Here is a 14,799-nt window from a genome sequence, read left to right as displayed (position 1 = left end):
AGTGCTTCAGACATTGAGAAAGATTCACAGTCTTGGTGGACCATGGTAATTTTACATATAATCCCTCCACTAACACAGCTCCAGCCTTCGTGCTCACTCTGCGCAATGGCACAGTTCACGCTATTCACGCCATTGCTGCCTTAGGGCTCAGTCACGAGCAGCCAGCATTATACCCCTCAGAATACAGGGTATGGGCTTGGAAAATCCAGGGGAGATGGCAAACCGTAAACTTGGAACCTTGCGTTGCTCAAGAACAACAGGGATTCATCTGTGAGAGTAATGTGATTAGTGCTCAAGACATATGCCATGACAATGACCAAGGCATTTGCCACATTGAGATCCATCCAGATACCAACCAATAAACTGTACTAGTGTATATAGGTGATGGCTCTGTGTGTTTAAGGACTGTGTGTGATGTCATAGAAATTGATAAGAACAAGGTTGCCAGGGGCAAGATTTTGACCTGGTGGACCCCAGCTAGATGTTTCTCTTCACCAGATAGAAGGAGGGCAGCTTGAGTCCTGGATAATTTCAACTGATTTATTGCAGGGTCCAAAAAGGATAGGAAAACATGGAGGGTAGGGTGAGGGACACACGGTGAGTTGAAAGGACAGCAGGGACTGTAACAAGCAGCAGAGGGACACCAGGGTGAGTGCGAGATCTCTGGGGAAAGTTACAGATTTTGTGCACAGCTACATGGAGGGGGATGGGAGCGGGAAAGTTTTCACAGGAGTAACTAATGAAATATACAAAAGATACAGGATGAGTGGGATGGGAAAGGGAGTACAGCATTTGAACCATGGGAAAGGAATGAATTTTCCCAGACTTAGACAATGGTGCTTTCCCAGGGCATTCCTGAGATAGCTTTGTCACCCATGACCCCCACATCTCCCCCTTCTTTGTTTATTAAATAAATTTTTCCAAGTCACTTTTCCAATGCTCTTTTGAAACAACTCAGGGCAACCGTTATCATAAAAATGACAACTAAAATCCACACCAAATTTTTGAGAATTGGTACAAGCCACCTGGGGATTCCCCACTGTGTGATTGCTTTATCTACTACATTGATGTCTCTGGTCTCCATCATGAGGTCTTGCACTTGGTTTCGAATTTGCTGAATGCTGGCATGTATGGAGGTGCTTTTAGATGTTAAATTAAAACAGCACAGACAGCAAAGTCCTGACAGCTGTGACCGTGTGCCAGAAGGAGAAAATCAATGGCAGCTCTATTTTGTAGGGTGGCATGCCTGGTGGTTTCTTCTTCCGTGAGCAGATCTGACAGGGCTGTGGAGGCAGCTTTGGCCTGACAGCTGAGCCAAGACCCCAGGTGGGAAATTTCACCGAGAGCCTTTGCAGCTGCGTACCAAAGTAGAAAAATGGACACACAGACTCTTTTGGATTCGCTCCAATTGTAAATTTTGTCATCACAATTTGGGTCGAATTGACTGCAAGTTTTCTTTTTGAGTGCCAATCCTTCTTGCTTCTGCCAATTTATAATTTGTGATGTGTTTGGGGTGAGGACAGTCAGCTGTCCGAGGCTGCAGGGACCTCCTTTGATCTTTGATGGGATCCCTGCCCACACTCTGTCACCGCAGATAAGAAACACGCCTCTCGGTGACACTCTGGGAACATCACTGGACTCAGATGGTGTGCTAGAGGTATAGTTGCACCATGTGGCTGAATTATACTTTCTGCTATTGGGTGTTACATCTTTCTGAATTACTGTGTCTGTGACTGGAGAGTCATGCCAGATGGGTGTGTTTTGTAGATAGAAAAACCTAACACAGTATGTAGCTGGAGCAGAGCCCAAGAGATCTAACTCCTGAGGATCTTATGTGGCATGTGGCAAAATCTTTGTCCAGGTGTCCCAGGTATCAACCGGGTTTGGTTTCTTCCCTGCATATGGATAATCTTTTTGTAACAGAGGCATTCCCACCAGGCACGTAGATAGAGGATTGTCCATGCTGCCCATTGACAAGCAGATCTTATCTTGTTTCAGAGTTTTTGCCAGAGTCAGCCATACATCTTCTGTCAGTTGTTGCACCATCCACCCTTCTGCTATCCACAGATGGAGCAGAATGGTGATTGCAGTGAAAAGCACTCGACTGAATTTCATTCTTTCCAGGGTGGCCTTCCAGGGTGATTTTGCTGTAGCAAATAGCAAGAGAAACATACAACATTAAATTTCTGTACACTCTTTTCAGTCACTCTCCTCACCCTCCCCCTTTTCTAATAATAGGACACAAGCAGGAAAGGGATGTGTGGGGACTACTGGGATAAGTTGAGAGAAAGGTATGTGGGGATAGGGATAGGGATAGGGATAGGGATAGGGATAGGGATAGGGATAGGGATAGGGATAGGGATAGGGATAGGGATAGGGATAGGGATAGGGATAGTTGGGGAGGAAAGGAGGGGTTCTGCAGCAAGGTATGAGAGAGGAAAATATCTTTTTGTGATGAGAGTTCGTGCTACAATGTTGGGAATTCTGGTCTTCTTCTTCCGACGCTTCCAAGCGACTGCATCTGGCTGATCAGATGCATCTTGGCTTTTCCTGGGCGGGTCAGCAGTCTGATTTGCATCCAGGTAGGGTTTGACAAAGTGCCCTGGAATCCACTTTGGCCCTGTTTCTGTTGAAACACACGCGTACCCTTGGCCCCATGTTATTAGTGGAAAAGAACCTTTAATTTGGTGGGACTCAGGGTCTCTGATGAGCACAGGTGGGCGTTCTTTGAGATGGGCAAATGTGTTGTTATGCAAATGCCAAAGGATTGGAGGCTTTGGCTCTTTTGAATGGCAGATAAGAAAATTGAGCACATATAGTGTTTTGCAGAGTCTTTCTTGAGGTGTCATTAAAAGGGCAGAATCTTTTTGTAAATCTAGTAGTTTCTTAATTTCTTTGTGTCTGCGTTCTATTATTGATTGTCCCTGAGAGTTGTGAGGAATGCCGTTGTGATGGGGATTTCCCCAAGCTGAGAGAAAATTTTGAAATGCTTTGGACGTGTAACTTGGTTCATTATCTGTCTTAATCTCTTTTGGAACTCCTAGGGAGCAATGGCCATGTAAAAGTGCTTGGTGACATCTTTGGCTTTCTCTCCTGCATGCAGAGTTGCAAAGATTGCGCCAGAAAATGTATCTATAGATACGTGAATATATTTTAATTTCCTAAAAGGTGGGTAATGAGTAATGTCTGACTGCCACAGGTCAAATGCATTCAGTCCCCTAGGATTGACACCTGTTGTTACTGTTGGAAGGGTATGGGATTGGCAATTTGGACAGGTGGCTACAATGGCACAGGCTTGTTCTTGTGACAATTTCAACTGATGTGCCAGGGCTGGCGCGTTTTGGTGGTAAAACATGTGGCTCAATTGTGCTTGTTTAAAAATGTCAGGTAAAGTTGGTGAAGTAATTGTGGTGGTGACTGTCATTGCCAATGCATCTGCCCTCTGGTTCCCCTCAGTAAGGAAGCCAGGCATGTCAGTTTGGGATCTTACATGTAGAATATGATAGGGTTGCTCTCCATGAGAGATGAGCCAGATTAATTCTGAAAGCAAGGAAAAGAGCTGATTATTTTGCATGTCTTTGAGCAGAGCATGCTCTGCTCCATCAGCTATCCCAGCAACACAAGATGAATCAGTCACTAAGTTAAATGGTTGCTGGAATTTCCTGAAGGCCCTCACAACGGCAAAAAGCTCCACAATCTGGGGAGAACCATCAATGGTCTGAACATCAGCTTCCCACTTTTGAGTGTTCAGGTCTTTCCAGGTAAATACCAATCTGTGGGACCTGCCAGCCCCATCAGTGAACACTGTGACAGCGCCTTTAATAGGAAGATGACTTTGGAAAGTTTTTGGAACTGAATGGAATGAATCTTTGAATAATTTGTGCTTTGGGTAGTGAATTGAGACTTTCCCGGGATAGCTTTCTAAAGCAATTTGGATGTTTTCATTTGTTTTTAATAAGGCGTCCAATTGATCTAACTTCAAAGGCAGGTAGATGCATGAGGGATCACAGCCTGCGAGGCTTCAGAGGCAATGGCGACTTTTGACAATTAATTTTGCCAGCAAAACTGATGGTGTGGACACTGTTTTCACAGGCTGATGTGGGAGAAACAACCACTCGAGTATGATGAGTGAGTCTTTCTGTGTCGTGTCTCACTGAAACAGGAGCCCATGAAAGTGTGGGCACTTACCTAGGATGACAAATTCAATCGTAAGGTTTTTTCTGACTCGATGAGCTTGTCGTGTCCTCATTGCCTCTGCTACTTTCTGCAATGTTTCCTCTGCCTCTGGTGTCAGGGTCCATGGGGCTGTGGGGTCGGTGTCTTTCTTCAGCAAGGAGAACAGTGGAGCCAGCTCTTGCGTTGTCAAGCCGAGCAAAGGCCAGACCCAAGTGATGATCCCACAAATGCGTTGAATGTCCTCTAGGGTCTGTGGCTGTTCATTAATAGAAAAAATCTGTGGTGTTACAGTTCTCCCAGTGATGAGATACCCAAGGTATCTCCACAGTGCTGACATTTCTATTTTGTCCTCAGCAATTAAAAAACCTGCTTTCTCAATAGTAGAAACAGTCTTTTCGAGAGGGGCACTAAGGTAACTTTTGGTGGCAACACAAATAAGTATGTCATCCATGTAATGGAGTATAATTGCGTCAGGAAACTGTTTCCTGACAGGTGATAAAATCTGAGCAACATACATTTGGCATAACACAGGGGAAATTCTCAATCCTTGAGGATTGATACCCATTGATACCTTTTAAAAGGCTCACTTCTGCTCAGAGATGGTGCTGAAAATGCAAATCTGGGGGCATCTCCTGGGTAGAGTGGGATGTTAAAGAAGCAGTCCTTGATATCAAGGACAGCAAGCTGTCAATCTTGGGGAAGCATAGAAGGGCAGGGGAGGCCAGGCTGAAGGGGGCCATATCCTCAATAACCTCATTAATTTTTTGAAGGTCTTGGAGCAGACGCCAACTGTCTTTGCCATGCTTTGGGATGACAAAATCTGGGGTATTCCATGGGCTAGTTGATGTAACTATTTGCCCGAGTTGTACTTTCTCCTCGACTGATTCGATGAGCACATTTAATTTGTCTGATGGGATGGGCCACTGATCCACCCACATTGGAACATCGGTTTTCCAATTCAATGGTGGGGAAGTGCGCTCTGCAGTGGCCCATGCTAAAAATCCCACTTGGCGTCAGGGATATCAAGGCGGGCACCCCAGTGGGATAAAACATCCCTGCCTAATAGAGAGATATTGGATGACACGACAAATGGTCGGATGATGGAGACTTGCCCCTCAGGCCCCTCTACACTTACTAGATGAGGACTTTGCATGGAATTGACAGCTCCACCAACACTGGAGATTGTGCCACAAGGGGACACCAGCGCCCAGTCGCAGGGCCACTTTCCTCTGGGGAGGACAGTAACGTCCACACTTGTGTCAGCCATGAGACGAAGTTCAATGGATTTCCCATTCTGTGAAATACAGGAATCAATCAGGGGTTTGTCTTTACAATTCTAGTGACATGCAAACACATCAAAATTTTAATCAGGGTCAACCTCTGAATCCTGGCCGGGTAAAATTAACATTTGTGCAAAAGGTGAGAATTTGAACAGTGGAAATAGTGGATTGTAACCAACAACTGCCACAGTAATTTCATTGCCTGGATTTACAGTCACAACTTCTGGTAATATACTTATCTGATCTAGAGTGTGTTCACTGTCTCCAAACAGCAGGACTGTAGTTGGTTGATCGTGGAAAGGGGGCTCAAGATACCCAGCTGGAATTCAAACTAGATCTTCGTTGGGGAAAAGCAGATGGACAGAACTTACTAACACTGGTCGGAGGCTTTGGGGAAAATTCTGGGTTCTGCGGAACTACCGGAGTCCGTCCTCATGACTGCGGTCCTCTGCGAGGAGCCTGTTGAGGCGGGGACTCCTGGATGGCTGGCAGCTGAGGTGGGCTTTGCATGCAAGGCTGGTAATTTGCTGTTGTCGCGCGGCGTGGCCCCGCGCTCCGCCAAGCGTTTCGCTGGGTCGGCTGATAATATTGCTGCTGAAAGTTGTATGTGGGCCGATAGGGCTGTTGGAAAGGAGGAGGCCTAGGAGGTGGAACATAGTTAATAAATTGCCCAACAGGAAGATGAGGACAGTCTTTCTGGAAATGTCCAAGTTGGGCACAGTAAAAGCAACGGACATTGCTAATGTTTGTCATGGCTTCCCCCACTCCCTTGCTCACTAACTCCAGGTCTCCATCTCTTACTGCTTCTTCCCAGATCCTGCCCCAGTTCTCACGTGCCCGGAGGTTTTTGCTAGGGCTGCTTCCGACTTCATCCTCACCGGAGGATGAAGCGGAGCAAGCGAGCACGTGGATTTTTTCTTTGGCTGTCCGGGACCAGTGGCTGGAATTTTTACCGACCAAGGTGACTGCCTTCCCGTCACGGGCACCGTGGGAAAGGGAAGGAGTGGGAGGGGTTGAAGGGGCGTGTTCTGGCGACACGCAATCTGTCCCTTTGACACGATCCATCCTAAGGACGTGATTCGTGAAGGTTCTTTTTCACTGATCTCAGGGTGCAAAAACTGACACGACAAGGGGATTTGCAGTAAAATCAAAATACATGTACTTTTATTAAATAGCCATAGCAAAGATGCGTTAGAGAGAAGGGGAAAGAAGAAAGGGAAAAGAATAAGGAAAAGAAAAAGAAGAGAGGGAGGGCAAGGAGGTATATAGCTACCAGACGTGCGGATGACAAAGTCCCTCGAAGTCCGGTTGACGAAGAGGCCTGTCGTCTTCACGTCAGGGGATATCTCAAAAGGTATCAGTCAGGTCTCACCTTTTTTATAGTCCTTTTGAAATGGGGGAAGGGGACCCATTTCAAAATAGTCTATTGATAAAGGGTACAAGGAGTCCATCAGTAGTCCATCAGGAACAGGTGTCGTCACCAGTAGATGTCGTAGGCAGGAACCATTGTCTTCTCGGTCCAGTGGTCGCTTGCAAAACTTGCTCCGGTCCCCACGCATACCTTCCCTCACCCTACGGTGGGGATTTCAGTCTTAGTCCTTTTGGGAAAAGAGGGGAGCTTTTCCATGTAGGGGTCGCATGTCTCAGTCCTTGAGGGAGAAACCTTCTCCCATCTCAGTCCCTCTGTCACGGTGGTTGATGTACGGTGAATGCAGGGTCCTTTTGTGGTGACCTCCAGGAAGGTCATTCCAGAGAGAAAGTCCAGCCAAGTCAGAAGGGTGGAGAAATTCCAGCACTAGCGTTGCTAGGTGATGCAGGCGAAGGAGAGCACACTGCCCCTTCTTGGATGCAGTGTTCCATGAGTTGAGCAAACACACCCGTAGGCAATAATCTGGCTTGGTGGACCAGACAGACCTGGATTTTCAGAATAGGATCTTTCGCTTTCCCCGGTGGTCTTGGCTTTCATGACGATCGAGAGACAAAAAAATGAGGGAAGTTTTGGACAGACACTCACACGACCCCGTGACTCACGATTGTCTTGAAAGGATCTTCATCAGCAGGTCTTCAAGTCTCCTTCACGCTGGTAGCATACCTCAGAAAATAGGGACAGTATGACAGAGGGAAAGAGGAAAAAAAAAAGATAAGAAGAAATAAAAGAAGGGCGAAAAAGAGAAGCAATTAGCAAAACAAAATCAAAACAACTTTTTTAGCAAATAATTAAATAATAATTGAAAATGATCAAAATAATAATTGGAACAAAATCACAAATTATTATAATGACATTATAGCTTAAATAATTGGAAAATCACAAATGGTAATAATCAAATCAAATAATCGAAATAAAATCACAAATGGTCAAAAGTAAAAGCAATAATTAAGTAATAAAATGAATATAAATTTAACAAAATCACAAAATGGAAGATAAAAAGTTATTTCAAAACACATCTACTGATTCATAATCGTCTTGTGTCAATTGTCTTGGGGACGTCCATAGTAAAAAGGACATCAGCCAAATTGTGTGCATTAATTATGGACGTCAGTCTTGTTAACCGTCTCATCATTCTCCAATTCATGACAAACAAGATTGCTGACAAAACAAAACCAATCGAAACCAGGATCAAAAGGACAACAATAGGATGACACATGGTGTTCAGGACACTTGTGGCAGTTGGTGACCACCCAAAAAGAGTATCCCACCACTTGTGCTCGGCATCTCTTTTTACTCCTTCCATGACACGATGTATTTGTTTTACATTGTGAGGAACAATTACTAGGGTCTTCTGCCCATCTTTCTTGATCTTTCCCAGAATCTCAGCCAAGTCTTGGTGGAGCAGCAACTGCTTTACCAAAGTGAGGTTCATCCCAATTGGAGTAGGTATCAATTTGTGAATCAGGGTGTAATTAGATTGCAAAAGTTGGAGAGGTAACTGGAGCTACATAAGAGAAATCACATCCTGCAATTCTGGTAAAATTACAAGCACAGAAATTTGAATGATTCCTAGTATCCACTACTACATTTTCTACAAATACAAGATCACAGGCAGTTCTAAAGCATGCACATCCATTGCCTATGTATATGAGAACTGTTTCAGAAGTCTCGTTAGGATGTATTTCAAAGTGACAGATATTCTGCTCTGTGTCCAGACAGATATCCTGGGCTATGATTGCATTGCTTTCACAGATGAACCCTTGTTGTTCACGGACAATACAAGATTCCAGATTGACAGTTTGCCATTTGTTGTTAATCTGACAGGCCCATTCCCTATGCTCCGAAGGATAGAGAATAGCTCCGTCATGATTTATCCCTAATGCTATAATAGGAAAAACCAAATGTACTGAAGCACTACGTATGGTTAACACAAAAGCTGTGGCCGTGTTTGAAATGGGGTTATAAGTGAAATTCACCAAATTCCACCAGGATTGGAATTCTTTTTCAAAGTCAGTAGCACTGTCCCAGATTATTTTTCGAATCTCAGTGGGAAAAGTGCCTTCTTCACCTTCTCTTATAATTGAGACAGCAACTGACTGCATCCATAATTGAGCCTAAATACAGCTGAGAGCCAAAGAAACATTATTTTGTGTAACATTGAGTGCATCAATTACCAATTTGTGATCGTTTACATTTACCTTTTCCCAATTTGGCAATATGTTTGATAGTAGCCATTGATGCGTTCCCAGAGCCGATAAGGATGATTGCAGTGGTTGCTGTAATTTGGTCAGATCTTTACTTGTAGCGGCCAATTTGTTCATTATTACTTCTGAATCTATACTGTTGAGAATTCCCAACCCTGTTCCCACAACACCAGTTACGTCTTTTGGGATCCGTCTCTTGAAGGAGCTCCGTTTCTGCAGCTAGGTTGTCCAGCCCTCGAAAGAAGTCTGCAAGAAAGCTGAACAGGCTGGTTGAATTTCTGAAACATTGGTTTGCATTAACAGTTTGACTTGTTTAAGAGACCAGGCCGGATTGAACAATATCTGTTGTTGACCAGTTTGCCTGATCACATATGGTCCAATTTCAAAGATTGTGGGTTTGAGTATAACCGGTGGTTGGGATGGAGTGGCGACAGTAGAAAATCGGGTTGCAGCATTTATTACAAATTTAAAAGAGAGACCTACAGTGTCCTTGGACTAAAGACAAATTACTTCTGTGGTTTGTGTTAGTATGAAGCTGTGCCAGCAGTCTCGTACGCTTGAGTGCGTACAAACCTGTTGGTGCTTTTCTACCTGGTCTGTTGAAACACTGATTGAAATTGCTTTGTCAAAGGTAGTACCATTGATCATTCTACATCCTACGCTAATTTTTCCCCCCACTATTCCCTGAAGCTGCCAAGTTTTTTGTTTTTCCCACTCTTGCTTGGTGTACAGCTGATTCCCATGTATAACCACTGTTGATAAATTCAAGCCTTTTACCTTCCCCATAGATCCAGTAAATTGAATAAAAGCCTGGGACCATGGCCATTCAGTAAAGGGGCTCTTGGTTTTTTCTTCTGATTGGGGAGCTGTTGTGCTCAGCGTAAGTTTTGTAGTTACCGTCTCTCCTGTCTGCTGGGATGTATCTACCGTTTTCAATGCGGTTGTTGTGCTCCCTGCCCACTGAGATCTCAATGTGGCCCACTGAGTTGTCAGTGCAACCCATTGAGGTGTCAGTGTGGTCCACCGAGGTGTAGTTATTGTGCTCAGAGTGGGTTCTATTGTAGCATCAATTTTGAATTTATAGACCAATCCTTTCAAACCTAACAGGTCAGTTATGTTGCTTTGCCAGCGGCATGTCACATAAGTTGGTTTAACTAAAGTAAAATTATGCCAGCAGTCAATTGGTTCGTCTTTGCAGTCTTTCGTAATTGCAACATTGTTAGTTTTAAAGCCTGAAGTGTAATTGCCAATAAATTCCTGGTGACAGCACAGGGTGAGGGGAAAATGCCTGGCACACTCCCACTTCTTTGTAGGACACAGTCTCGCTGAAGGGATGTTCAGATAGTTTTTCCCACCTGCTTCCATGTAGTTCCCGGCAATTGTGATGGAGGTGGCTTTCTCATGGAGGAGTCCTTCCACTTTTCTGCATGCTACCACAATCGACTCACCAATTGTTCCGGTTAGGGTTCTGATCAAATCACCCTGATCCCATCCCCACTCACTTAGGCGGTATACCTCAGAATCATGCAGCACTATGGTAGCCAGGCTTGGCTGGCGACCTTTGGGATATGATCCAACAACATTGGTGTGATGGATGGTGGCCTCGGACCACAACCATTCAGCAGGATTCTGCCCATAGGGTTGCGGTAGGATGCAGAAAAGTATCAAGAGTGTTATCATGATTATATTATTTTCATGTCCCACGGAGTTCTCCTGTGAAGGCAAAAACAACAGAAAATCCTGCCACTGAGAGGCAGATAGGAGTTAAAATGATGGGATTATCCAGCGTATATTTATCCGGTGCTCTTTTCCCAGAGCATCAGAGGCTACCCATGCATTTTTATTCAGGGGGGTTTTTAGCACTAGTGGTACCTCCCCTACAGTGGGGAGATCCACTAGGACAGGTTGTCCAGGGAAATGGGAGGAATTTTTTGGATCATCAGATCCTTGCAGTGAAGGAATGATGCTTGGGGGTTTCGGATGAAAGGCAGTGATTTTGGGGCATCCATTCACCCCCCATCTGCTGTTTACTCCTTTAACAGCTTTCCACAGCCGACTATCCCAATTTCCCTCCTGTGGTTTTAGGAGTCGCTTTAAAAGACCGTTTGTTCTTTCCACAATTCCATTAGCTTGTGGATAGTAAGGCGTGTGGAGGGTCCACTTAATTCCTTCATCCCTTGCCCAGTCTTGTACAATCTTAGCAGTGAAGTGTGACCCATTGTCAGATTGAATTTCTTGTGGCTTTGGGAAAGTTCCAAACCATTCTTGTAAGGCTTTAACTGTGTTGTCACCTGTAGCCCTTTTAAATGCTTCAACTTGAACTAACCCAGATACAATTTCTACTCCTACCAACACAAAGTGTTTGCCTCCTGATTTCTTAAAGGGGCCAATGTAGTCTACTTGCCACGCATCCCATAGGCCTTTACCCTTTCTTAGATGCAGTGGGTCATTTTCTAGAGGATGTCTCTCTAGTCGCCTGCGACATTGCTTGCAAGCTGAGATGCATGTCCTGCACATTTCCTTGGTAACTGGCCAACCCCGAGTATGAGCTTCTTTGTACAAGTCTTTTACACCTGTGTGTTGTCTTTTCACATGTAGCCACTCTAGCAATTGGTCCCAATCCTCAGTGATTGCTTCCTTTTTCAGGGGGCTGAGCTTTGCTAGCTCGTCAGCTCTGTTATTCCATTCTCCTGCTAGGTTTCCGTCTGCTTGGTGTGAGGCCACCCACCCAACAGCAAAGTTCACTTGGCTTGCTATAGCTAAGATTTCTTGCCACTTTTCCTTTTGCCAGACCGGGACTCTGTTTACTTCCCAGTCATTTTCCTGCCAAAAAGGGAGCCATTCAGTACAACCTTTGTATACTGCATAAGAGTCAGTGTAAATGCAGACAAGAGAAGTATTTTGTGCTTCATGTCGGAAAACACTCCAGACAGCAACAAGTTCTCCGACTTGGGCGCTGCCCTCACCCTCGGTGATGATTTTTTCACGGGATGTAATGTGTAGGGCGGCTGCTCTATATTTCCAAGTTTTTCCCTCCCGTTTTGCAGAAGCATCAGTAAACCAAGAATTTGCTGCTAATTCAGAGGAGAATGGGGGGGCCACTGTCGCTACAGGACACAAGACAACACGACGCAGACACGCTGCTGCTCTCAGGCAGGAAAAAGAGAGAGTTTATTTTCTGACTCCTACATTTATAGATTTCCAAAGGTGACAGAGGATTGGAAGGTGAAAGTGCCACCTCTCCAGGGACACTGGACAAACCAACAGTCCATCAAATTTCTCCTCCTCCATAAAAGAATGCAAACAATAAGTTGTTTACAGAAAAGTGTGTGAGAAAGTTTAATGTAGGGGTGCATTAGTTTTAAGTTTCATACAAGAATGCAAACATCAGTAGGCTTTAGAAAGTCTTAAAAAATCAGGGCGACATCTCACCCCTCTCAGTTTTAAAAAGAAAGGGAAAAAAATGAACAACGTGAAAAGAAAGAAACCCATGAGCAAAATTCAGCGTCCATCCATGGAGGAATCATCGGAGTGATCACTCGCGTCATCTGCATCCGAATCATCACTCCATGATTCACCCACTTGACGCCTTTCAGGTTGGTCACGGCTTCTATTTTGCCTGTCAGCCGGATTCTGTCTCTGCGGTTGCAGGTCAGGAAGAAGTTCTTTCCTGTCAGGGTGCTTGTCCCTGACACAGGGACCAGTGCAGAGAGGCTGTGCATACCCCATGCCAAGGAACATCCAAGGCCAGGTTGGACTGGGGCCGCAGCAACCTGCTGTGCTGGCAGCTTGCTCAGCTTGGAACCAGATGATCTTTAGGGTCCCTTCCTAGCCAAACCATTCAAGGATTTGATCATTCTTCCATGCCCATCTCCCAGTGTGGCGCGGCCCTGAAACTTCTGTGACATCACAGCTCCCACAGTGTTCCAGGTGGAACGTCCAGCACCTGGAAACGACCACAGCATACACTCTGCCTACTGCCAGCACTCAGTTGGCGCTCGCTCTGCGCTCTGCCCGTCAGCACTCAGCTGTTGCTGCTGCTGCCTGGGATTTTCCTGCTGCCTGCTCTGGAGCACCAACCCCAGCAGGATGAGCACTGCTGCTCCAGTGGAGGTACAGTGCCATTCCAAGGAGGGGGCAGCCTGCTTGAGCAGGCTGCAGCCACGTGGCAATGGATGGTGTGGGACAGGAACCCCACTGTGAGATTGTGCTGTCTCTTGCAGACTATCAGAGACAATGTGGAGGAGATGGAAGTGGACATGGGGCAGAATGAGGATGAAATGATGGAGGTGGATGTGAAAGAGCAGGTTGAGGACATGGATGTAGATGCGGAGGAAAACATCGAGGACATGGAGGTGGATGAAGAAGAGAACATTGAGGAGATGGAAGTGGACGAGAAGGATGAGGAGGAGCCCATGGTCCTTGGATGAAGTTGGAGCCCCACAAGTAAGACAGGCAGATGCTCCCCATGCCCTGCCCACAGACACAGTGGCTGCCCTGACGCCAGGCTGGGGCTGGGCTGGATGGCCCCGCTCAGGGACACGCTGCCCGCAGGGGGCCTGGATTGTGCTGCCACAAGCACCAGCCCTGGCCTGCCCTGTGCTTGCCTGGGGCCACAGCAGCCCTGCCAGCCCTGTCCCAGCTCCTGGGGGCCAGCTCCCAGCCCAGCTGGGCCCAGTACTGGCAGCAGATTCCAGCTTTGCTTCTTCCTTTCTTCCAGGACTGGTGGAGATGACGGCCGTAGATATTACGCCTGTGTATATATGTTTGAAAAGTTAGAAGATTTTTGTAAGTATGTTCTTAGGTTAGTAGTTCTCTGTAAATACGTTTTGAAGATTGTTAGTCCCTAGGATCCCATATAAATAAATCCTGTAAATTGTTATTGTTGTTGTTGTTGTTGTTCTAAGGATTGTTGCAATGAAAGGTGTTCTGTAAATCCTAGAGTTTGGCAATCTTTGGCAAATAAATACAGCTTCTTTTTAAACCTCACTTCTCTTTGTCATTCCTTTGGGCACAGGCAGCGTTTGCACAGTTGGGATTTCCACTTGTTCCGGGATCCCGGGGCTGGAGCTCCCTGGGGCTGCTGCCACGGCCACCCCACGGCTGGGGGTCCCTGTGCACAGGGGGTCCCACTGACACCACTGCTGCCGCTGGGCACTGCTGCTGCTCCTGGGCTGGGGCACAGCGGCGTCCCCAAGAGCTGAGCTGTCACCAGCACAGAGGGGGCTCTCACTGCACTGGCCCCTGCAGCCATGCCACCAAAGCAAGGCAGGAAACTTTCAGCCACCCGTCCTGCTGCAGCCACAGGGACTCCTGGCTCCTGAGCCGCCATCAGGCCACAGGGATGCAAAATCCACCCTCCCGCTCTCAAGGCCTTGACAGCCTTGGCAACTGTGGCACCTGCATCTGGGCTGCTGCAGGGGCTGATGTTTAAGGCTTGCAGCCTCCAAAGGCTCCGGGCTCTGCTTCTGGGCCTGCTCTGCACTGCCCTGGCTCCGCATTGCTCAAGAGACAAAAGCCAAGCCAGGGGATCCTCACCCTGCCCGCATTCCTACTGCTGGCAGCGGCCACTGGCTCCTGTCCCCCACTCGGGTGACAGCAGGACAGACAGGGCAGGCTCTGCTAGGCAGGGGGTGGGAGGCTTTGGGCCCTTTGGGTGCTGCTGCTGGGGACCATGGGCCCAACAGGGCCCCCAGCTCAGCCCCTGCCC

General features: G+C 46.6%; 1 protein-coding gene across 2 annotated transcripts; it reads left to right on the top strand.

Moving 5' to 3' along the window:
- Positions 1 to 13,075: 13,075 nt before the first annotated feature.
- On the top strand, positions 13,076 to 14,078 carry LOC135280325 (ring-infected erythrocyte surface antigen-like). 2 transcript variants are annotated; one of them, XR_010347327.1, is made up of 3 exons: positions 13,076 to 13,202; positions 13,313 to 13,535; positions 13,810 to 14,078. XR_010347327.1 is itself a non-coding variant. In XM_064388135.1 (2 exons), exons 1-2 carry the CDS (start codon positions 13,179 to 13,181, stop codon positions 13,517 to 13,519), a joined length of 231 nt encoding a protein of 76 aa, XP_064244205.1. In that variant the 5' UTR covers positions 13,082 to 13,178; the 3' UTR covers positions 13,520 to 13,585. The 2 variants fall into 2 exon arrangements, 1 of the variants encoding a protein (XP_064244205.1); XM_064388135.1 differs by lacking the exon at positions 13,810 to 14,078 and having other exon boundaries at positions 13,082 to 13,202; positions 13,313 to 13,585.
- Positions 14,079 to 14,799: the final 721 nt, after the last annotated feature.

This window comes from Passer domesticus, chromosome 13 (genome assembly GCF_036417665.1).
Source record: "Passer domesticus isolate bPasDom1 chromosome 13, bPasDom1.hap1, whole genome shotgun sequence".
Taxonomy (NCBI): Eukaryota; Metazoa; Chordata; class Aves; order Passeriformes; family Passeridae; genus Passer; species Passer domesticus.
The sequence above is the reverse complement of the archived record's forward strand: the minus strand, read 5'-3'. Positions and strand labels throughout refer to the sequence as shown.

Excerpts from the sequence above, each read along its gene's own strand:
- LOC135280325 (XM_064388135.1), top strand. The coding sequence starts at position 13,179 with ATGAGCACTGCTGCTCCAGTGGAG. Across the intron at positions 13,203-13,312 it reads GCACTGCTGCTCCAGTGGAG|ACTATCAGAGACAATGTGGA; the intron begins GTACAGTGCCAT and ends TGTCTCTTGCAG.